Source organism: Zonotrichia leucophrys, chromosome 20 (assembly GCF_028769735.1).
Source record: "Zonotrichia leucophrys gambelii isolate GWCS_2022_RI chromosome 20, RI_Zleu_2.0, whole genome shotgun sequence".
In the NCBI taxonomy this organism is placed as follows: Eukaryota; Metazoa; Chordata; class Aves; order Passeriformes; family Passerellidae; genus Zonotrichia; species Zonotrichia leucophrys.
The window spans coordinates 5,805,365-5,829,012 of NC_088189.1; the positions used below are offsets into that span (position 1 = coordinate 5,805,365).

At 41.6% G+C, this 23,648-nt stretch overlaps 1 protein-coding gene across 10 annotated transcripts; it reads left to right on the forward strand.

Annotated features, from left to right (window-relative positions):
* The first annotated feature begins 1,704 nt into the window (after nt 1–1,704).
* On the forward strand, nt 1,705–22,016 carry ARFGAP1 (ADP ribosylation factor GTPase activating protein 1). 10 transcript variants are annotated; one of them, XM_064729756.1, is made up of 15 exons: nt 1,705–1,839; nt 2,058–2,195; nt 5,640–5,703; nt 6,545–6,654; nt 7,631–7,802; nt 8,689–8,789; nt 9,468–9,554; nt 10,051–10,147; nt 11,499–11,555; nt 11,749–11,781; nt 12,957–12,986; nt 14,753–14,809; nt 16,110–16,169; nt 17,265–17,341; nt 17,793–22,016. In XM_064729756.1, exons 3-15 carry the CDS (start codon nt 5,644–5,646, stop codon nt 18,121–18,123), a joined length of 1,272 nt encoding a protein of 423 aa, XP_064585826.1. In that variant the 5' UTR covers nt 1,705–1,839; nt 2,058–2,195; nt 5,640–5,643; the 3' UTR covers nt 18,124–22,016. The 10 variants fall into 10 exon arrangements, with proteins under 10 accessions (XP_064585826.1, XP_064585827.1, XP_064585830.1 ...); XM_064729757.1 differs by having other exon boundaries at nt 17,796–22,016; XM_064729760.1 differs by lacking the exon at nt 16,110–16,169 and having other exon boundaries at nt 17,271–17,341.
* The last annotated feature ends 1,632 nt before the right edge of the window (nt 22,017–23,648 follow it).

Genomic DNA, 23,648 nt, shown 5'->3' on the forward strand with positions numbered 1-23,648 from the left:
CTTGCTGAGAAAGACAAATGTTTGTGGCATCCCTTCATTCCTGCTGCACACCAGACAGCCCCATCCTGCAGCCCTCACGTAGAGTCTTTTCTGCTCACTGTGTGTCTGGGGTTGAGGATGACTCCTGGTTCAGGCTGTGAGCACACACATTCACCCAGAACCACTGCAGAGCCAACACAAATCCCTGGATTATCTCCCAATTATATGGAAAAACAAAGATTAATATGCTCATTAGACCCTGTAACACAGCATTTGTGTAATGGGAACCTCATTACCTGTTGGTTCACGTTTACCAGAAAATGATGGTGCTTATGAGAAGAGATTACTTTCTTCTTAACTGGAAAAGCAAGTTATTTAAGCCGAGTTTGCTTTATATTTCATACTCCTTCCTCTGTCAGCCTTACATACGCACACTTAAGGGCCCATTATCTTCTCATTGATGTGAGGGCATTATGTGTGTAGCCACCATTAATGGTAATGAAAATGGCTCCTGTTAATCTCCCGTGCGCTGATAGTCAGATAATAGCCTACTTATTAAGTACAGAGGCCAGACTAGGAGTTGCACTGAAATGAGCAGCGTATTGTCTCTGTGGGATTCAGATGTAAACACTAAATCATTGCCCTGTGCCTACAGCTGATGATTAAAAAGAACTTAGCAGTAGCATAAATGTGCTCGCCTGCCCTGTGCGTACAAGCACCACAAAGCAACTCTGGGTGCTCTTTCCTTTTGATCCACCCTCACCTTTGGGAGGATCTCTGGAGACAAAGTTCTAGCTGGAAAGAACACACAAGGATCATTGGACATCACAAGGGGCATCACAAGTCCAACCTGGACTTTTTGATGCACAAAAAACCCAAAAATCCCATTCTGTGCATCCCTAAGAGCATTGTCCAAAAGCTCCTTGAGCTCGTGGGCTCCTTGGGGCCGTGACCATTCCCTGGATAGTCTGTTCAGCGCCCAACCACCCTCTGGGGGGAGAACCTTTTGTAATATCCAACCTAAACCTCCTCTGACACAGTTTCAGCTATTCCTTTGTGTCCTATCGCTGGTCACCAGAGAGCAGAGATGCTCCTCCAGTTCCTCTCATGAGGAAGCACAGACTTCAATGATGTCTCCCCTCAGTCTCCTTCAGGCTGAACAGCCCAAGGACCCTCAGCCGCTCATCTAATGGCTTTCCCTAGACCCTTCCTTATCCTTGTGGCCTCTTTGGGATGCTCCTTAGTAGCTTTAGCTCTTCCATATATTGATCGGGGTACCCTAAACCATCCCAGTGCTCCAGCTGCGACCACAGCAGCTCAGGCAGAGCTGGACGTGAAGCCTGGGGGTCCAACCAGCCCCTCCATCTGCTATTCCCAGCTTGTGAGCAACATGGGGCATCACCTGAAAACCCTGCTTTGCTGACGTTCATAGGCGTGTGAGGAAAAACCACGTAATTCCACATAATTCACCCCCACGGGCAGCCTGCCTCCCCTCAGCGATAAACCCCGGGGGTCGATATTGCAGCCTGGAACCGCACGGAGAGCACCGCGCACGCAAAATTGACTGTAAATCTTTATTTCAGCTTTGCCCGGTGGAAACAAATCCCTTAAAATCCCTTAAACTTCTCTCTGGAGCACGGGAGTTGGACAGAACCGAATGTTTTGGGCGCTCCTGGCCCGGCCCGGCCCGCAGCGGGTTAAGCCGTGCGCCCACAATGCCTCGCGCCCTGCAACGTCGGCAGCGCCGGGCGGGACCGGGCCGCGGCCGGGACCGGGATCGGCACCGGGATCAGGACCAGCACCGGGATCAGGACCGGCACCGAGACCGAGACAGGAGCAGCAGTGTTGCTCAGGGTCGTGGTGCGTCCCCGTGGCTCCCCGCGCCGGCGCTCGCCGTGCCGGGGCCGCTCGTGTCCCCCAGCGCAGCGCTGAGGTGGCGGCGCTCGGGCCCGGCCCCCGCACTGTCACACAGGACGGTGCCGAGGGCGGGCGAGGTGCGGGTGCCAGGCTGGCGTGGCGGGCAGGAGGCATCACCCTGCCCGCTATTTCAGCTATATCTGTGTTATTTTCTTGCCTAGAAAGCAGAGGCCGGAGGGCTCGGCGGATCCCGGCCATGTTCTGAGGGAGGCTGCAGGACGCCGCTGGGATCCGGGGAGCGCAGGTGTGCGCGAAGGAATCGCCCTTCTCTCGGCCCTGCGAGGCGCTGGGTGAGACGGGTGAGTGTGAAACCACTCGGCTTTAAAAGTGTGCACCGGTCTTTGATGTATTTGCGGAGGAGAACCCTGCCAGCTCCATGGAGATGGGCGCAGTGTGAGATTGCAAAGGTTTCTTCAGCCTCTGTGGCCTTTTTGCACTGGTGGGACTCGCAGGGAGCCTTCAGGACCATGAAGTCACCAGGCCACGTCACCTGCTGACTCTCCGTGTGCTGAATTGCAAAGCTCTTTGCAGGTTGTTTCTGAATTTGCTACTGTATTAGAGGAGCAAAGTCCTGTTAGGTGTTATTTCCACTTCTAGTCCACTTCTGCCTTTTTGCTTATTTAGCAAGTTTCTGGTTAGTTTCATAACCAGAAAACTCATATGGTGTACATGTAGTTTTTGCTCTGGGAGCTGATTGCTTGGGAAATAAGAGTGTGAGATTGGTCTGTGTGAAGCTGTCTCTTTCCACTTTGGAACCCTTGTCAAGAATATTTCTGTTCTTCAATGGAAACTTCCTCGAAACTAAACATTTGCTTCACTGCTTATGTCCATTTCTATTAGATCAAAACAATGTATATTTCTTTAAGGTGGCTTCTTTCTTCAGTATTTAGTCATGAAACTTAAACAGCAAGTGGTTATATGTCCAGTTAGTTACCAGGGCTCAGGTTTTTGGTGGTAATCAATGATAATTTGAACCCTTAAAGCTTTGTAGGGAAATCATTAAAAGTAAACTAGGCACCTCTAAAGATATTGCCTATTAGAAAGCTTAGAACATATTTTTACTTTGTCTTTTATTTCCAAATGCTTTGGTGGAGGAGGACAAGATGAAAAGCTGGTGCCTTTAGTTACCTCCTCCTTTTCTTGGATGTTGTGGTGTGGGTGAAGCTCTGCCTTCCCACCAGACAGACATGATTTGGGCAGGGAACTTGGTGCATGTGGAGTGGGTGTATGTTCAGACTGCAGTTGGCCAAAGTCTTTCAGTTTTTGTTTAAAAAAAGGTAGCGATGGCAGAACCAAAACCAATTGCTTCCTCTGTCACCTTGGAACTGGAGATCTGAAACTTGTGTATAAGCTCTGAAGGGGGCTGGATATTGGCTATTGGAGGATGGATGTACCTTTCTGCTTTGTAGACAATTCTTGGCACATGCAGAGTTGGAATGGGAAGAGATTTTCTTGTTCAGCTCCAGCAGTGCTCATCTGCCATTGAGGCTGGAAGGCCTCTGCATGTAGACTGCCTCTGTTGGTTATTCTGATTGAAAATCTGTGAAAAAGGAGGAAAAGTGGTAAAGGAAGGGTAGGGGTAAGAGAATTGAACATCCAGGCAAAGAGAGGAGCTTTGGAAGCTGTCAGTAATGTACAGGAAGATGCTGGGAAAATTCATTCCTGAGAAGAGGTGTTGGCATGCAAAGAGCAAGCAGCAATAATGGCAGAGAGGGGGGCCCAGAGGGTGCACTGTTGTCTGTCTGGCTATTCCTGCTGAGTTATTTACTTAATTTCTGTGCTGCAGAGGAAGAATTCTACATTATCTCACCAGGGACAGATAGTGGAATTGAAGACAGAGACTGGGAGTCATATAAATGTGTTTATGGTTGTTATTTAGGACATGAGCAAATGCATATAGTGCTATCTCCCTGCCTGCTCACATGCACATGAGTAAGTCAAGGAAGGCTAAATGTTATTGGAATGCTGTTGGAAAAAGTCTGTTTCATTATATGAGGAGTCACTTGACACACTTTCATTCTCCTGTTTTTAAAGTTACACAGTTTTAATTAGATTATTGATAAAAATAACTGTGCTCAGTTTTATTTTCATACAGAATGGCAGGAAGATTTTATTCACCACTCTTTGCAGTAACTTGTATCACAATTACCTGGTTTTGCCTAATAAAAAGTAATTAAGGCTGAAAAGGTGGCACATTCTAAACATCAGTGAAAGCACTTCACCTTAAATTCCACAGAATCAAGCATTTGTCAGCAAGATGTTTCCAGAGGAAAAAATGCTTTGGACAAAAAGCAGTGACTTCTGCTACAAACACCCTCTGCTTTTAGCACTGGCAATACGTAGGTTCAACACTGAGCTGCTTCTTTTCTGAGTCATGGTGTCTTAGTGGGTGATGCACAGAACTATTTATTGTACTGCTTTGCTTTAGGGGTTGAACTTGATGTCAGTCATACAAATGCAATTTTTCCTTACCTGGAGCATTTTACCTTTTTAACCACCCTTCCTTTATTTATTAAAGATAAATCCTTCCTCCATCCCCTAGGGCTGTTGTATGTAACAATCATTTACCTTCTAAAATTATTGTGAGCTTGTTAATTTTATTGATGCTCTAAGGACTTCTGATTATTTATTTAAATAGCCCAGTGAAACAGTTGCATAAAGGCATTTTTTCCTCTCACACCAATGTTTGGTGAAAATATCAACCTGCTGTTTTACACTTTGTATCTGCCTGGCCAATAAGCTTGACATTTAGTAGTTGGTGCTGTTTCTAGTCAGCTTGGTGACTTCTGTCTTTTATTACATCTTAGAAGTTTGTTTTCTGGACTAGAAATGATAAGATGGAGAGGAAGTAAAAAGGAAGAACAGATGTTGTTTATTTTTTAAAGTTAATTTAAATATGATGCTATTAGTTGATAATAGGAATTTATTTTTAATCTAAATTACAGCCTTATGCTGCACCCTACCCTATAGTTTTTCTCGTCATGAGTGCTTTGTGTACTTTGGGTTTTTCCAGGCCATGTACTGTGTGTGAATCGCATTTTTTGTCTTAATGTGAATTTTATCCATAGCTTGACACTACTCCCTGCTGTTTTCTGCGTCATAAAAATTAGAGTGAGATGATGTGGTCTGCCAGCAAGACATGCCTGTTGAATTACAATATTATTTTGTGTAGAAGATCTCAAGAATTGCCTTAATTTCTTAGAATTCAGTTGACAAACTCAATATTTCTGGAAAATTACAAGTTCTTCTATCATCTAGTAAAGGGCTCTTTTAGCAACATGTTCTGCACTCTGAAGTGTAAGAGTTTCTGCTATTTTTTGCATAGGTCTGATGAGTTGTGTGCATGTGATCTGGTGAAATCATGGATGTTAGGAAGTGCTTTCAGGAAGGGTTGTGGATGGGCCTGGGAGCAGCAGCCAGCAGAGTCTGTTTTGATACCACTTGTGTCATAGAAGAATTCCTGTGTTTATCACCCCCTGCCCACTTTTCAACCATGACTGAATTACACCTTTCCACTGGTGGAGTTAAGATGAATAAATCACCCCAAAAGTGCACAGTAAATGGAAAAACAAGATTGTGGGGTTTCTGGTGGTTTGGTTTGTCTGTTTTTCCTCTGCAGCTGGTTGTGAGTCAGTGGTTTAGATTGCAGGCTCTTTGTCACAGAGCTGTGCTTGTGAGGTACTGAGCATCCTACCAACATCAAATCCCTCATCATGACTTCGTTTCTTTTTCTCCCTTTGCAGAATCATGGCAAGTCCAAGGACAAGGAAAGTCCTCAAGGAAGTCAGAGCACAAGATGAGAACAATGTGAGAAATTATGATCTTTAGATCAGTTTTGTAGAATTGAATTTGCTTTTTACCTACTCCAAATGTGCACTGAGGTCTGTTACAGCTGCTGTTGTCTTTGTGCTGTGGCTCACTAAAGCTAACAAAGAAATTTAGATATCTCATGTATGCATTACAATACATTGGTGAATATTTGGCACAAGTATTTCAGAAGTTCTAGTAATGCTGGAACCCCTGGGGTCTTTTCAACAAGTGGTGCCTGGGGCACAACTTAAATTAAAATATTCCATTTCAAGTAGCTTAATTATACCTTAAATGTGATAGTCCATGGAAAGATTCAGTTTTATTTATATCAATACATTAAATCTTGAATGGTAAATCCAATCATAAAACTGAAGTTGTTGCACTGTATGAGCAATAAAGCTATTTCTAAAGAAAAAATTCTGTTTAGAGCTGCTACCATTTACTGCCAAACTGTAGTGTGACTGAAAAAATGTTCCAGACTTTAAATATTGCATTTTTATTTTGCCAAGAAAACCTCGAGAATTCAGTTTGGTTACTTTCTTTCAAGGCAATAGAAATGAAATCAAAATGAATTCTTTGCATGGTAATTTCCATTTGCTTGTCTGTATTTCCTCACTGGTTTTTGGTAGTTGGTGCAGTAATTTTTATAATCCAAGCAGTATAAATAAATATTTGAAAGAAGTTTATGATAGCAGGGAAGGTGTTTCCAAACACTAAGAACCCTTCCTTCTGAAAGCATTTTCAGTGTGTGATGTTTTCATGATTTGCCTTCTTGAGCTGTGAAAACTTCCCATGGACAGTGATGACAGATGCAGAAGTAACTGTTTTTCTGTCCCAGGTCTGTTTTGAGTGTGGTGCATTTAACCCCCAGTGGGTGAGTGTGACCTATGGAATTTGGATCTGTCTGGAGTGCTCAGGAAAACACCGAGGCTTGGGAGTTCACCTCAGGTCAGCCTTTCCAACACACCAAGGACTGAATGGCAGAACCTCAGGGTTCATTATGGCTCTGAACAGCATGTGTTGGTTTGGAATGTATAGAATGTCTCCAATCCAACATTTCACTGGCAGTTCTGCTTCATGCTCCTCTCCAAATTGGGCTTTGCTCTCTGTGCCTTTTCTGTAACTAGTTGGGTATAAAACTAGTCTGAAAAACAGCTTTATTCTGTTCAGGAGATTTCTTTTTTCTTTGTAATGTAAATGATAGTTTTTGTTGTTTTCCAAGAACTGTGCTCAGCTGAGATGGGGGTCTATAAAATAAGAACTATTTGGGGTTCTGGAGACCCCATAGGGTCAGAGCAGGAAACAGTTACTCACATGAGGAAAGGAGAGGAAGTCCAGGAGGGAAATCACCAAAGCAAGGAGGCCATTCAGAAGTACATTCTTTGCTTTTCCAGGGTTGATTTGAGGCTCATTAGTGAGTAGAAGTTGCATAGGAAAGGAGCCTTTTTAACTGTTCTGTGTGTGGCATGGAAGAAAAGATGAAATTTCTGAGATGAGGACATAGAATCATAAAATTGCCAAGGTTGGAAAATACCTCTTAAGATCATTGACTCCAACTGTCAAAATACATGATAATAGACAGGAAAAAAATCACAGAGTGAAGTATGGGAAAAGTTTCTGTTACATAGTGGGCTAGATTAATTTCTGGACTTTGAAGGAAGCTGCTTTTTCAGTCACTTGCCTTCTGTTGACTGTCTCCTTTAAATGCCAATAAATGACATGATTTTGGCTTATTTCAGTGAGGATCTGCCCACCTTCTTATGATGATCTGTCTTTCTGTACTTGGAGAGTGTTCTCTAAGATGTTTATACTCTCAACTTTTGAGATAGGTTGTAATAAGTATTTTTTTGTCCCTGTTGATACAGCATGAAATTATAACAAGCTGTGATCTAAATTTAATTTTTTTTTTAAACCTGTTTTTCAGTTTTGTACGTTCTGTAACCATGGACAAGTGGAAGGACATTGAGCTGGAGAAAATGAAAGCAGGAGGTAACAGCAAATTCCGACAGTTCTTGGAGTCTCAAGATGATTATGATCCATGCTGGACAATGCAAGAGAAGTACAACAGCAAAGCTGCAGCTCTGTTTAGAGACCAGGTAGGCTCAGTTTTAGGTGTTTTCTCACCCCTGTGATCTGAAAATATCACACTTGGTTTTGAAAGGAAGGAAATTGCAGTTTTTTGAACCTCTACAGTGGTTCCTGAAAAGGTAAATGTGAGAGAGTGAAATCCTGGAAGAGTTAATGTAAACCTGAGTGAGTTCATGGCTCAAGTATTTGGCAGAAGAGAAAAGGAATGTTGTCCTGCCAGGGTTAAGGTGGGGTTAGGAAAGAGTGTCTTGGGCAGGCAGGAGCTTTTCTGGACTAACTTCCTTATTTTGAGTAACTCTCTCTAGTTTAGCCCAAGGGTCTGGTACCTCAGAGCTGGCAGTCCAGGACTGCCCTCTTGGGACCCTAAAGGTCTTAGAGTTCTTCTTCCCAAGTCTGGTAAGAGTTTTCTATTGAGACTTTCATTTCTGCATTTAGCTGAGGTAGCTCTGATTTTCTGTGCTGCAGTTTTTTGCAGCTGTTCAGTCAGTGGAGCTGTCTCAGTTCTCAATTCATTACCTCAGCTGTACAGTTCTGTCCAAAGTGATTTGATAAATCTTTAGTGTGTGTAGTAACATACAACAATAATGTAGTTCTGTTCCTCCATTTCTCTGTGATTAGTGCTTACACCTCTTAATTAACCCAGTCTTTCCTCTTCAAACCAAGCCTGCCTCTTTGAGGAAATTGTCTAATTCTCTATTTCAGCTGCCTGAAATAAAACCAGTGTTCTATTCAACATCAGAACCTTGGAGTCAGAAAAAATTTGGTTTCTTGTGAAAAGAAGTTAAGTGATCCAGCAGCAAATTGGAAAAATGACTTGTCCTCATGTTACAGAAGCAGTTTATAATTTATATGAAGTCTCTGACTTGGCATTCTTGACTATTCTGCTTCTTGTAGGTAGCTACAGTAGCTGAAGGCAAGGAGTGGTCCATTGAAACTTCTCCTGCCAGGAACTGGACCCCACCTCAGCCTAAAATGTCTCTGTCTTCTGCTCACCGGTACGTGCCCTGCTTACCCTGCTGCTGTTGGTACAGATACAGCATCAGATACAGACACAGCATCAAAACCTGATGGTTTCATGTCTGCTGGGTTTACCCTGTTGGTGCTGGTGTCTGAACAAGCTGAAGTTATGGACTATGAGGTAGCAGGACTTTGGTTTTGTAATAATTCTCACCCCCTGCACCTGAGCCTTAAACTATGGCAGAGAGAGGTGAGTGAGAGCAGGGAAGAAGCCATGCTTGTTTTATCCTGGCTGGTAATGCACCTGAAATTGGACATTTGTGTCACTCACAGGTAGTGTGTGACATCCTCACCTTAACTATGGTGCTGTGCCAGTTTGGGGTTGGATGCCAGGGAAAAAGAAACAGACTTTTCCCTTCTGCTGCTAATTACCAGGGGAGCATCAAAGCTCTGTACCACAGCAATTCTGTTGTTCTGCTTTTGCATGTAGTGTTTGTTACTGTGTGCACTAAAGACCCTAGTTAACTGCAAAAGCAGTTGTAAATCAAAGGAACAAGAGCTTCATGCCTTTTAGTGGTTGCATTAGAGTTCCCTTCTTGATAGATGGAATAAATAATCAATTTCTAACCTGTATTATGGTGATATACATCAAGCTGTACTGCTGAGCTGGTGGGTTTTGCTTAACATGGCTTTGATTCTTCAATGTTTTATTTCAGTTCTGCTGGACAATCTCAGACTGCAACTGCCTCTTCTGACAAGGCTTTTGAAGACTGGTTAAATGATGATGTCAGCTCCTACCAAGGGTAATGCAATATTTACTGACTTTCTGTGTGTCTCTCCGTTTAGCATGACAAAATGTTTGAAGCATTGAAGAAAAATTTTGTAACTTCAGTCAGTATTGTGGTGGGTCCCAAACCAGGGAATTCTGATTGTATGTTGTACCTTACAGTGATTTGAGTTAAACAGAGGCATTTATAAAGCTTCTTTCATTCCTTTTCTCATTTTCATGTGTCACTTTATTAGGATTTACTCAGCTTTCTGATGTCAGTGATTTGTTAAACCTGGAGAATCATTAAGACCACATTAGCTTCCACAGAGGAAATTATATTGTGCTAGGATTCCTCAGTGGATCCTTGGTGTTTTGATGAAGTGAGTAGTTTTGTATTTTGGGTGCTGGGTGCTACTTTATTTTCCAGGTGCAAAAACAATTGCCATCCTTCTGTGCTTTTCAGTTCTTGTTTAATGTTTTTAATGGCTGCATGCTGATACAAGGACTGTTTATTCCTCTTCCTGTGGCAGTGGCCAAGAGAATCGCTATGTGGGGTTTGGAAACACAGTAAACCCTCCAAAAAAAGAGGATGACTTCCTGAATAATGCCATGTCCTCATTGTACTCGGTAAGGAATTGCTTGGAGCTTTCTGAATTACTGTTTTCTTCAGGTTTAGCCCCTGGTATGGGAGAACATTAATGCAGAGGAGAAATTAAAGACTGCAGGTGGATATGGAGAAATGCAGAGTATTGGTTGTATTCTCAAAGAGTGGAGAAGATACTGGTGGACTTTACCAGGCAAAATGGAGAAACTTGAGCAGAACTTAATTATGTCTGGTATCAGTTCACAGAAATAAGTGAGGATATAGCAATGGATTAAGAAATAATAATCAAGGGGGCTGAAGGAAAAACATATAATCACCTATAAGGAATAGCTAAGTCTGTTAACCATATTAGGGATGTTCAGAAGAAAACAACTGAAATGTGTGTTTATGTGGGTGCCAGAAGCCCTGAGCAGTGATGAAAACATTTGAAATACTTGTGACAGGGTGTGAAGAGATAACAGCATATGGCTGAACAGTTGTCGTGATTCAAGTAGAGATAGTGAAAGATGTATTGTTGAAATAAAATGGGAATAAAGTCAGAGGCAGTCAGGGCCATACTGCTGCTTTGATAGGCTCAAAGTCACAGTGCTGAGCAATATTTGGGGTGTGGAGTCATTTGGAAATACAGTAAGGAATTCTACCAAGGTTAGTGACCAACAGCCCTCTGTAGAGCCTCACTACCTAAATACTCACACCAAGTCCCACTGTTTATTTAAAAATAAATAAATGAATAACTTCACTAGAACTTACCAGAGAAAAGTAATGCCTGAGCCTTTGAACAGGTTGGTCACTATATTCCACGTGATCCCACAGGTCAGCTAAATATTTTCTAGGTATCTCACAGTTTTAGGCCAAAGAGTTCAGATTAGAAAGCACATCTGCAGTGTGTTGCAGGTGAGCTAAGGCAGCCAAGGAGAGGCAGCTCTGTTCCTGTGAGCCATTCTGTGAGTGCAGGATCTCCCTGAATGTCCTGGCTGGGATGCCCTCGTGTGAGCACAGACACACATTGCAGTGTGTCCTGAAGCCCTGTATTTCTGGGACGCTGAGTTCCTTCCATGAGTGTTCATCCTGGAGAGCAAAACAATTTGTCTTCCACTGCATGGGATGATCTTTCCCCACACTTGTACATATTTTTAGCAGAGTAACATCTGAAACACTCTGGCTTGTTGAAATTCACAGAAATACTCGGAGTTCATTACTATATTTCACTTAAATGAGAGGCTCTAATTTCTCTCTCAGTAGCAGGTAGTTCTTACAACTACAGGACAAGCTGTATTAGAGCATTTTGACTTAAGCTAATCTGTTTTAATTAAAACTTTATTATTTGCTATTACTATTCATATACAGCTCATGACTTTCTTGCTTTCTTTAAAGGGATGGAGCAGTTTTACAACTGGAGCAAGCAAAATTGCCTCAGCTGCTAAAGAGGGTGTAAGTAAATAAAATGTGGTTTAGTTAGCAGTGGAATGCCAGAGGTGGTATTGGGGGTATTCTTTTTTCACTGTGAAATTCTGCCAAAGCTCCATTGCCTTGGAGAGGATCATGCAGCATTTCTAAATGCATGTCTTTAAAAATCAAAGGGTTTATTCCAGGTAAACCTGCTTGTATTTGCTTCTCTTCACAGGCTACCAGATTTGGATCTCAAGCAAGTCAAAAGGTGATTATAGATTTAGCTCTTACTCCATCTAATTGTCTTTAAGTGCCATGTGTTTGCCTGCACCAATTGATTTAGATTGGATAATCAGCAGACCAGTGTGCTTTTCCTTCTTAGTGCACAGTAGTGTTTAGTTGTAGCTTTTAATTCCATGGGAATTGCAATCAGCTGCAGTGATCAAATTAAGCAAGAGATAAACAGGGATGCTCTGCTGTTTGTTCCTGTTGGATGTGTAGGAGAGGCTGCAGAGCTTGCAAACTTAACAAACCTCTGGTTTAGTTCTGTGAATTTAAATGTGGTCTAGCTTGAAGTAGTTTTCTTTAGTGATGCAATACAATGCAAGCCAGCTTCCCATGGCTAAAGCCTAATAAGATGTTACAAGTGTGAACTGCTCAATATTATTAATAAATCAACTTGCTTGTGTGTGTTTAAAAAGTAGCAATGACAAAAGGATTTCATTTATCAAACTGGGGTTAAAACAGAGACAGTCAGACCTGATTACACAGAACTCTGACATATGCAAGATCTGTCTGCAAGGAAAAGTTTTAAATTCAAATGTAAAAGTGATAAAATAATGTGATTCTTAATTTGCCCAGTTCTGAGTGAGATGCAGATATTTATAGGTGTTCAGAGAGGTCTATGCACTGGAATATTAATCCTTCAAATGGCCAAACTTGGGCATGTGTGCAACAAAAATGTCTTGTTAAAGCACCCAAACATCCTACTTCAAAGCTTTGAAATTGCTTGGTTTAAGAAAAACTAAGTTTTCTCCAGGTCTTCCTCTTCACTCCCTCTGGCAGTTTTCCTTTTGTAATAAAAGCTGCCCTTTCTTTAGTATTATTAATAACTATAGTATTAAGTTTAAAAGCTCATCACATCTACTGACAAGGACTACAGCAACATGATGCTCTACAGCCTAAGCTGTGTTACTGAAGGTTAAATTTTGTTCCTTCTGACCCTTTGCAGAACAGATTTAATACATTTTTAATGCACTACATTGGCTAAAAGTTCATGTGGGGTCCAGTGACCAAACACATTCACTCTTTCTCTTGTCAGTAGATGTAAAAAGTTGAAAAAAGGTTTATGATACTTAACTTGCCTGAAAAAATGCTGCCAATTTTTTGCTAAAAGCTGCTTCTACCTTCCTTGCTCTTTTCTCTTTTGCTCTCTGGGTAAAGTTTTGGGGCTACAAGCAGCAGCCAGAGCCGGTAACACCCTCACATCTGTTCTTGTGCATGGACTCCTTGTCTGTTCGTGCTGAATATGTGCATTTGCTCCTGAGCTGTCTTTTCTTTCTCTGCCTTACATCAAACCTGTTTAGAAAAATGTTGTGTGTTTTGTATGGTAACATTTCTTCAGACCTACTTAAAATTTGTGAAGTTGGATAGAGATACCCAAGCTGTGCACTGTCTGAAAGTTGACTGTGCTGCTGTCCACACTCTGATGATTTCAGGATTTCTGTTTGCATGTCTGCCCCAGGAATGTGCCAGGAGCTGGGTGTTGCTGGAAGGCAGACACTTGGATGAGGTGCTTGTTATGGTGGTTAGAGTGCTGTCTTAAATTCAGCAACAGGAAGGAAGGATGCAGTGATTTAGATGAAAATACAGTTATACCCAAATCTTTCCATTCCACATGTACAAAATTATGTGGCTGAGTAAGAGATCAGATAAAAATTCTTCCTAATTCTAGCAGTGACTCTACTTGGACACCTGAACTGTTAGTCTGGGTGTGTTACACTCTTTATTACCAAACATAAACACTTTGCTGGGTTCAGTAGACTCCAGAGGGTTTTTCAAAGGTGAGAACACCCCTTTCTTGTTTTTCTTAAACACTTTGTAGCCTCACTTCCAAAGGCAACAATCCCTTTGTGATTTGCATTCATGTTTCTCACTAGGTGGAAGTAGGATTTCCTTTTGCCTTTGCTTCTCAAAGAATTTTTATCCTGTGAGGAGTAGAAGTACTGGAGCTAATGGCTGGGAAAAGGGGAGATCCTGGGAATGCTGTGGCTTGGGGAAAGGCTTCTTACACACCTGGGAGTCTGTGGAGGAAAGATGTTGAAGGTGCTCCATTCCCAAGAAGAACATGAGTAGCAATGGTAGTAATCAAATATAAACCCTTAGGAAATCAAACTTGGCATATTGGCCCTTTTGGATTAACCAGGAGAATTCTGGAGGCACTCAGTATGATATGGCACTTCTGAAGAAAGTTTAAATCTGTCAAGGGCTTTTCATAGTAGTAGGGCAAGGAATGATTTCAAACTCTTCTAAACCTGCTGTCCTTGTCAGCTTTGCCTTAGGAAAGTAATTTTGTGACTTGGACTGTGGGCTTACATTTTTGTAAGCTGCCTCTGAGGTACAATATCCTTGTGCATCTTGTTCTGGATTGCAACAGATTTCTGCAGTTCATTGTTTTTTCTCCCTGCAAATCTGGAGCTTTAAAGAAAATAACAAAAATCTTCTGTCACAACTTTGGCTCTTGTGTATTGCTCAGAAACACTTGGGCTTTTACTAACAGATAATAATTGAAGCACTACAAGACAGAGAAATTGGGAGAAAATCAGCTAAAAAGATCTACTTCTATGAGTAATTTAATTAGTATGGAAAAATAAGGGAGAATGAGGACAGTTCTTCCAAATATTCAGCTGCAGGCATTAGCAAGGGGCCCATCCTCAAAACTGTTGCTGGTTGCACCATTGCTTCTGCTTCCAGTGCAAGGTCAGACTTTGCTTGAGCTCTGGGCATCTAATGCCATGTGTATCTGATTTTAATTTATTGTCTTTTAATGTCTTCTGCAGCACTTTGTGTGTGCTTTTCAGCTTTTCATTCTGCTTGTATGAATCAAAGCTAAAGCCTTCTTGTGTTTTTGGAGATACTGCTGAGAAATGAGCCTGCAGAAGTTGTTGGCTGTGGGTTTTTATTGTTTTTTTTTTTAAAGAAATTATAACTGACTTTGTTTTTGTTTTGCTTTTAAATAGGCATCAGAGTTAGGTCAGACATTAAATGAAAATGTTCTCAAACCTGCACAGGAAAAGGTAACTTTGGACCTAGTAAATGGCTTGCAGAAAAATGCTTGTGCTCACTCAGGGAGTGGTTGATTCCTGCTGCCACAGCTGCCCAGGTTCTCAGGGGGTCTTTCTGCAAAGGGGAGACATCAAATAACTCCAAGTTAGGCTGTTATCTGAGAAATGTTAATGAGGGCAAACTCCCTCCACCTACCTCTCTCATGTCCACCTGAGTCTGTCACATTCTCTCTTGCTGGATACCATTTTGTGGATTTCATGCTTTCAATAATGGAAGATGGAACAAGGGGAAAATGCACCCTAAATGGATATAAAAATCAGTTGTTTAAATATATATATATTTATATCTATTAGTAGTTGTATCTTGGAGTGTTAAGTTCCTAGTGTTTTACCTGCCTGCCAGCTTTATTTTAATTCAGTCAAACATCTTTGAGCCATTTGAAGAGAATGTTTTAATCATATTGCAAACTAATTCCTCTTCCATTACCTTTATTAATTTACCATTTTTTACATGGCATTTCAAACCACAGGAGAAGACTCTAATTGGTTTTCTATTCCCTAGAATTATCCACAGCTTATTTCAGAGGGCTTAGATGCATTATTTTCAGGGTTATTTTTTAGGGTGCATTTCCTTGAGCTGCTTTTTATTTTGTAGGACGATTTAATGAGAAATTACGCATTTTGTGTTTAAAAAAAAGAGATCCATTTCCCTTAGGATGTTGTGCTGTTAGTTCTAAATAAGTGTTACTTTCTGAAATAATTATTCTCTATGTGGTTATACAAAATCACTTGCTTTGGAACAACTGCCATTTTTTAAGTGGTGAAAGGTACCTGTTGTATTGTGTTCCACCAAAATTCAAAGCCCTTTTAATATTTAAATAAGCATCTATAAAAGAGAATAAAAGGGATCTGATATGTTTCTTAACACAGTCTTTACATGCAGTAGAATATATTGATAAAGCTTCATGTTTGCAGATGTTTTTTGTACTTGTGTTTTATTGCTCAGCAGTAGTGTAATGATACCTGGACTGTGTTTAAATGATACCTTTCTCAAACTGGGTGTGATACCTTCCTCAAACTGGCTTTTTAGCCACAGAAAATTCCCACAAACTCAAAGGACTGAGCTTCACTCCACTATAGATCAACAGACTTCATATATAATTTTCTTAACTTAGCTTTGACTTAAATCTATTTTGATTCAGTTTGGAGTTGAGTTTCTTGACATTTTAGCTGTTAAGCACAAATGGGGTTGTCTGAAGGTTTCAGTAATACTTTGTTTTATGACTAATTACCAATACTTTGGTCCACATAGGTGAAAGAGGGGAAAATATTTGAGGAGGTCACCACGGGGGTATCACATTTGGCCAGCAAGGTATGAGGTGGCCTGCCTGGCTTTAAGGAGGCCAAACAAGTCAAGCCAGTCTCCATATTCTCATAAAAATAATACAAAACCCCAAAAATAATACAACCTCCCAAAGTGCAGCTTTGGTCTGTGCTTGTGCTGAATAGAGAAATTTGGAAAGTGGAATTTTTCAGCGGGAATTTTCTGTTGGGGTGTTTAAAGCTGCACAGGCATGATGGTGTCCTCTTAATAATTTGAATGAGGACATGGGGTGGTTACAAACAGCAAAGAAAATGTGTGGGGGAATATGGAGACAGCTTGTGTTCCACTGGTACAGTAAAAGCTGCTAATGCTCTGCACCTTTCTCCTTTGCCTTCCGCTGCTCTCGGTGACGTGGTAAGTGTGGCTGAGGCTGCCAAGCACAGAAATCTGCACAAACTAACAACTGCTGGGGTAACTTGCATGGTTTTACCCAGGAGTGTGTCTCTTCTAGCACTGGGAAAGTCAGCACTGGAAACTCTCCCATAGACCAGCTCAGTGTCTTAAGTGTTGGTATACTGTTTTAATAAAATAAAATAAATAATGTTACATGTTCTGTTTAGAGCCTGGCAACTCTCAGGCTGAATTCTGGGATTCATCCTCCCTGTCTCTGTCTCAGAACAGTACCTTCCATGGTGTCACTTCAGAAGTTGTATTTCTAATCCAATTCTAGGACTCAACTTTAGGCCTGTTTTATGTGGGTAGTGAAATGATGCTGAAACAGAGTGAAAGTAGCTGTGTAGAGCAGTAGAAATATAAATACAAGTTACATTAATCATAAAACAGCAGTGCTTTCATTAAGTTTAATTTTATGTAAGGACTAATTCCTGTACTTTTGTCAAGGAAGTCTAGGAGAGGATTCAAAAGGTGTTACAATTCCCGCCTCTTCCAGCAGCACAGTGCTGCCAAATGTATGTTCTTTACATCCACCATGTAACTGCCCATCAGAAGCATTAATGAGCTCTGAGTTAAATGTGTTTGATTTATGGGAACAAGTGGAGGAATTTGTCTGGCTTTTGCTGTTGGACTTGGCAGGAGTGTTGGTTCAGTCCAAATGAATGGAGTGTCTTTTTTTTTTCTCTCTAGGTTCAGGGAGTTGGGAGTAAGGGATGGAGAGATGTCACCACTTTCTTTTCAGGCAAAGCAGATGATAATTCTGACAGGTAATATTTGTTCTTGCTTTCTATCTCTTTGAACACATAATTTTATCTCCTGTATATTCTCTGTAGTGTAGTAGTGAAAGGTAATTTTTCAATATTAAGAACTTATTCTGTCTTTGCTGATAGTCCTCCTCTGTGTAATAGGGAGGAATTCAATATAACTTTGCTTATAACTGTTTTTAAACTGAGAACAAAGCAGTGCACATATTTTGGTTTAAAACTGACTCCAAATGTATATTCCTTTTCCCTGGGCTTGTTAAATCTCTTAACAAAATCTGTGAATTGGACAACAAGCTTGTCATTTGGAATAATATTTAGTTCTTCCTTTATCATCAAGGGATTTTTTTTAAGCAAAGAGCAGTAGAATTATGCTTTTCTTTGGGGTCATTTATTTTTACTGTTACGTTTGGCATAACTAATTTATTTCTACCTTCCTTTCCCCCCCATCCCCCAGTAGACCAGCTGAGGGAGACAGCTACCAGAACAGTGGAGGGGAGGGCTACCAGAACAATGCTGTAGATCAAAGCTTCTGGGATACCTTTGGCAACTCAGATGCACCAAAAGCTCATAAATCTCCAAGCAGTGAGAGCTGGACCTATGTGGACAATTCCACAGAGAAGAAGAGCTCGGATAGCTGGGACGTGTGGGGCTCGGGAACGGTCTCCAACAAGAACAGTAACAGCGACAGCTGGGAAAACTGGGAGACCAACTGGGAGAACACAGGAGGGGAGAGCAAGACCAGAAAACCTCCTAAGGCAACAAAAAATGCATGGGATGACTTTTAGAACTCTGTTAACCCTGCTCTGCACAGCTGGGAAAGGGAGGCTGTGCTGGTTGATGGAGGGGAGGAAGTTTTACACACACCTGGAGTATCATGGCTGACCTTTCTGATCTGTTTGTGCTTCCCATTCATTCTCCTTCCTTCTACCCCGGTATAGGGAAAAAAAAAGTAGCATCTGAATCTTTTCTTACATAATGGTGGCTCTCCCTTTTTTAAGGATAGTGATAAGTATATTCTCCTTGCACTATTGGAGCTGGCTACAGCAACTTTCTTAACACAAATGTTAATGGAGAGAAACCAGTGCAAGGACACTTCCATGGCACAACCTTGCATGTGTAGGTTAATAGGTGTTCATCCAGTCCTCATCTAATTTGAGATTTGGGGTGTTTAATGCAAACAAAGGACAAGGTGTGACTTGGAAAGACAGCCATTAACTGGGCAAGCTGCAGTTGGATACATCAAGTTCTAATGCCTTATGGATTGCTCTGACTACAGGAGGTCTGGCAATTCAAGATGGTCTTTAACATATTTTTTATTGAAGCTTTGTTTTTAAACATTGTGACATTATTTTTTTTAGTAGTTGAAAACTTATTTTTCTCCTTTAGAATTCAGAAGGAATCTAGAGCTAGATAATAATTTGTGTAAACTTAAAGGATTGACCTGAGCTCTCAAGGGATATCCAGAATGGCTTTATTTGCCCACCTTACTCAATGGATTGAGTTTGCACTCAATTTTAGTTTCTGCTACACAGAACAGCAAAGCTGGGGTGTTTTCCTTCCTCACCTACACCCTTGCACCAGTTTGAGTATTTTATGTACTCTTTTTTTTCTCTTTCTTCCTTTTATCTATGTAGTATTTTATTAATGCTGTTGAAAAATTAGTCTTTCTGCTGCTTATGTCCTTCCGGACATTTGTTTGGCAACTTGGCAGCAAAAAAAAAAAAATTATAAAGAAGATTCCAGCAAGAAAAAATGAGTGGAAAATACAAAGACATTGAGGAAAAAGCCTGGCAGCAAGCCCCTTTCAAGATGAGTAGATGTCTGGATTTAATAGTGAAATTTAATTTAAGCAGATGTTTTCCAAACGGTTCTTTAGTGTGTCAAGCTGTATCTCTGTTTCTGTCATATATTTCTCCACATTTTTTCCTGGATCTTGTTAAAGAAACACTATTTTGGAAACATGAGAACCTCTTTGTCAGCATTAAGGACTGGAACAGGAGATTCAGTTATGTGTCAGTTTTGACCCAACAAATCTCTTTGCATGACACAAACCATAACTTCTGGAGAAGAATTGTGACTTTTAACATCAGAGGTATCATAGGTATCCCATTTTATTTTGGGGGATGGGTTGTGAATGTACCCTCAGCACGAAAACAATCAGCTCACTTGAAAACTCAAATCATGGTGTTCTCTGTGGTCTGCTTTTCCAGCATGGAGTTCTCTCTGTGAACCCTGTAGATCCTATTACTTACCTAAAAAGCCTTTTCTTTTTAAAACTGGTTAGTTTGTTCAACAACCAACTGAAGATGTCAAAGTTACCTTAAATAACACTCCACTTCTTTTACTTCTCACAGAGGTTTTCCACCAGATAGTAATTCAACAGTTCAAAAAGGAAAGAAAATTAATTTCCTCATAAGTAGCAGATTTTAAAGGCTTAAGTCTGAGTAGAAGTAGCTCTGTTTACAGCCTGAATATGTATTTCTATTCCTAGGATCTTTCAGATGGTGAACAGAGTATTTTTTCCAGTCTCCTCTCACCTTGTTCTGTGAGAGTTGGGATTTCTTTTTGCCCCCTTGCCTCTCCTGAGAGCGTGGTCTGAAGCTCGTGGTCTCTGAGCCTCTGCACACCCAGAGCTGCTCAGAGCCAAGTGCTGCTCCAGGCTGAGCCATTCCCAAGGTGTCCCTGCTGCCACAGACCCTGTGGAAGTGCCAAAGGCACGAGAGCTCTTGGTTTGCAATGCTGCTCATGGAACCATTGGCAGCAGTTCACAGCCTGACTAAAACAAGGACTTTTTTTTCTACTTTTTCTCCAGTTCCAAGCATAACTTTGTCATAGCTTAGCTGCATGTCAAACATAACTTTGGTTTTTTATGCTTACACCTCTGTTGCCTCCTTGTCAATGTGTCTGCTCCCCAGTCTGAAGCTGGTTCAGCTTCTTCTGTACAAGTTTATTACAGTTTCTCTTTCATAAACCTCCTGAAATGGCTTGTGGCAGGAGAATCTTTATTTCAGTCCACTCAATCAGTGGCATTGTGATGTGTGTGTGCATGTTCTCCTCACCTGTGAGCTTTGCCTGGGACAAAAGTGATTTATTTATGTATCACTTGCAGCCATAATTGGCATGAGCCATTAGTTTGTTCTTCTGATTTGATTTTTGTAGCTTTTGAAACTTTTATGTTCTAAATCAAACAGCCAGAGCCCTGCTCAAGCAGAAGCTTTGAGTGAGGATTTTTCCTCCAGTTGAGGAGACATGGACAGAGCAGTTGCCATCTCTTTTTCTGCAGTGTTGCAGGGAAGCAACAAAATGCTACAACTGACAGAAAGATGTTACTGGAAGATCCAGATAAACCAATATAATGGCAGAAGGTGTAACTGCAGACACAAACCAGTGTGCCAGCTGGTCAGTTTGATGGGCATTTTTTAATGACTTATCTGAGCCTGAATGTGTCATCATGCCTTCCAGAGGAGAGGACAAAACAAAGGCATTTTCTTTTTTTGCACACCAACTGTTTCATTGAATTTTACTTATTTTCAGAGTAGGTGGCTGGGAGGTTTCTGCACTGTGAAGAAAATCCCATCAAGTTGCATGTGTGGAGCAAGTGTTTATGAATCAGACTTTTTTAATTTTTAATTCCTCCTCCTTCTCTCCCCAAATCCTCCCCTTTTGGCCTGATGAGGAGCAGAGGCATTGAGTGCAGGCTGCTGGAGCTGAGGCTGCCTGGATCCAGCCATGAATCTGAGCCTGTGGGGTGGCAGGGCTGTGGTGGCACCGTGGGCTCTGCTCCCTCTCATCCCACTCCCTGAGTCACAGGTTTAGGTCATACAAACTGCCAGGAAGTGAAATTGCTGCACCAATTGGACACTGCAATGGCTGGTTCAAATCTCCTGGGGACCCAAGCTTTTATTTCTTTGTATGGCTTCAGCTTTGGAAAATACAGAACAGCTGGAGTCCTGCAGGTAGTCTGATACAAGAAAAATGTCAAGAAATCAAACTAAGTGCCACTTGCAAAACAATGAAAGTCTTGGAGAGTGCTCCCAAACATAATCCTGGGAATTAGGGATTATTTTTAAATGTTTTATTTGTGTATTGAAACCTGTTAATAATTAGTACAATTCAAGAAGTGCTTGGCCAGCTCTCCCTCATGGTTGAGACCTCAAGGATAATGCTGCTGCTTTTATTTTCCAGGCCAGACTGTAACATTCCATGGGTTCATAATGTACTTGTCAGTGTAATGGTCTGTGCAATAATTTAACAAGTGTAGATAAAACCTTTGTTTAATCCAGGATACATTTAAAGATACAGTGGTCCTCTTGGAGAGTAGCAGTCTACCCAGCTTATTTTGGCTGAAATACTTAATTTCAGTGACCCAGGTAAAGGTTTGAGCAATCAGTGATTTAAACAGAAATCAAGAAAGATTTCCATGACCATTATTAAGAGTTTGATCCTAATGGCTGAGTGGCCTCTAGCTGCAGAACCCTCTTTCATTTCCATGCCAGCAGAAACTTGGTCAGTCTGGAGTACTGTATCTTTAATTTTCCTGCTGTGTTTTTTTGTGAAGTTCACAGGAATGGTGATTTCAGTGAACACTATTCATTGTTCTGTAGAGTGGTTCTGGACTTGAACTGCAGTGTCATCTTTTAAAGAGTATTCTAATAAAGCAAAGAGATCTGGAGCAGAACGGTGGTCAGCCCTTTTTCAGGAGACTTCAGTTAATTTTCAACCCAGGTGCTGGTGTCAGGAATATTCTTCCCTGGCAGTAACAAAGGAGAAAGCAAGCTGCCAACATTAATAGAGCCAAAAACTTCTTTGTATTTCATTGGAGTTTCACAGTCTAACTTCAGACTCTTACTTAGGAGCAGTTTGGAGACATTGTTTGCCTCCTTATTTAAGGAGAACTATAGATAGAAATTAAAGTGCAGATAAATTTATGTACTCTGAAATTTTTATTAGCTGTCTACAGAGGCACTTATTACAGCAGAAAAAGGTAACTTTTAAAGCAGTTTTCCTGCAAGAAGCAAGAGTTCTCTGACAAATCCTTCAGCTGTGGTGGGCTTCCACATTCAGATTCCAGTTTCCTCCATGAGCCAAACAGCCATGTGAGTACTCCAGATGACTGCACTTGGCTTTGTACAAATTTAAAGTATCTTCTATTATGTTCTTGGTCAGCAGGACTGAATTGTACTTGCTGTGTAGAGGCAATTTTACTGATTTTTACACCAAAAAAGCAATTTGTGTTTGATAACATCACTGCTCTTATTCCACAGACAGGCTGTGTCCATTCTTCCTATAAGGGCTACTGTGTGGGGTGCAAAGTTTTCACATGGGATTACTGAAAGTAAACAGCACATGCTGGTTCTGGAGAGAGGATTTGGGCCCTTTATTCTCAGAACACCCAGAGTTAATGACCTAAAACCAAAACACCAAGGGAGCAGAGATGTGTGTTCTGGATTTCAGACTGAGCACAGTCAGTAAAAGCTGATAGAAAAAGGGGAATCTAGACCAGAAAACTGAGAGCAGAAGACACAAGGCTTGGACTTGAGGGTCCCTGCTGCATTGCTCTGATCCCACACCAGCAGCGAGTCCAGCTGGAGCTTCCTGCCATTATTGATCTGTGTAGGTGCCCTCCAAGGCAGATGCAGGCTCAGAGGTGACTCTGGCTTCACAGCTCACTCACTCCACACAACCAAACAAGCAACCACTCATGGCCTCTGAGGTGTGCAGGCAGGCACTGGGGATGTGTCCTGCTTCCCCTCCTTGTGCTCTCCTCCTGTTCCAGAGGGTTTGTCCACAGCAGCCATCTGCAGCAGGTTTGGGCTCAGCAGCTTCACCATCACCCCCCCCAAACTCCACAGGGACCCCCTGAGGCTCTGCACCTTCCCACTGCTTTAGCAGAGGTTTGCAGGATGCAGCCATGAGGTGAAAACTGAAAATCCCATGAGGAAAACAAGATGGAGCTGTGCTGTCCTGTGGGGAAGCTGTAAACCCTGCAGCTCTGTCAGCTCTGCAGTGTGATCATTCCTGCTGGTCAGTCACTGATTTGCAGGAGGCCAGGAGAGGCTGCCTGGCTGTGTCAGCTCCAGCCATTTGTGCTCTGTCAGCAAGGAGCTGCATCTCCTCAGGAAGGCAGGAGAAGAAAGGTCAGCTCCTCCTCTGAGCAAGGCACTGACGTTTGCTTTAGGTGAGATGAAACCACCCTGCATTTATCCTCAAGTGCTGCTTTGCCTCCAATGTGAATTTCACCAACACTGCCCTGATGGCAATGTTTAAACTGGCTAAAAACAGAAGAGATGAAAAAGATTCTGAAAAGATC

Excerpts from the sequence above, each read along its gene's own strand:
- ARFGAP1 (XM_064729756.1), top strand. The coding sequence starts at position 5,644 with ATGGCAAGTCCAAGGACAAGGAAAGTCCTCAAGGAAGTCAGAGCACAA. Across the intron at positions 7,803-8,688 it reads CAGCTCTGTTTAGAGACCAG|GTAGCTACAGTAGCTGAAGG; the intron begins GTAGGCTCAGTT and ends TGCTTCTTGTAG. Across the intron at positions 9,555-10,050 it reads GATGTCAGCTCCTACCAAGG|TGGCCAAGAGAATCGCTATG; the intron begins GTAATGCAATAT and ends TTCCTGTGGCAG.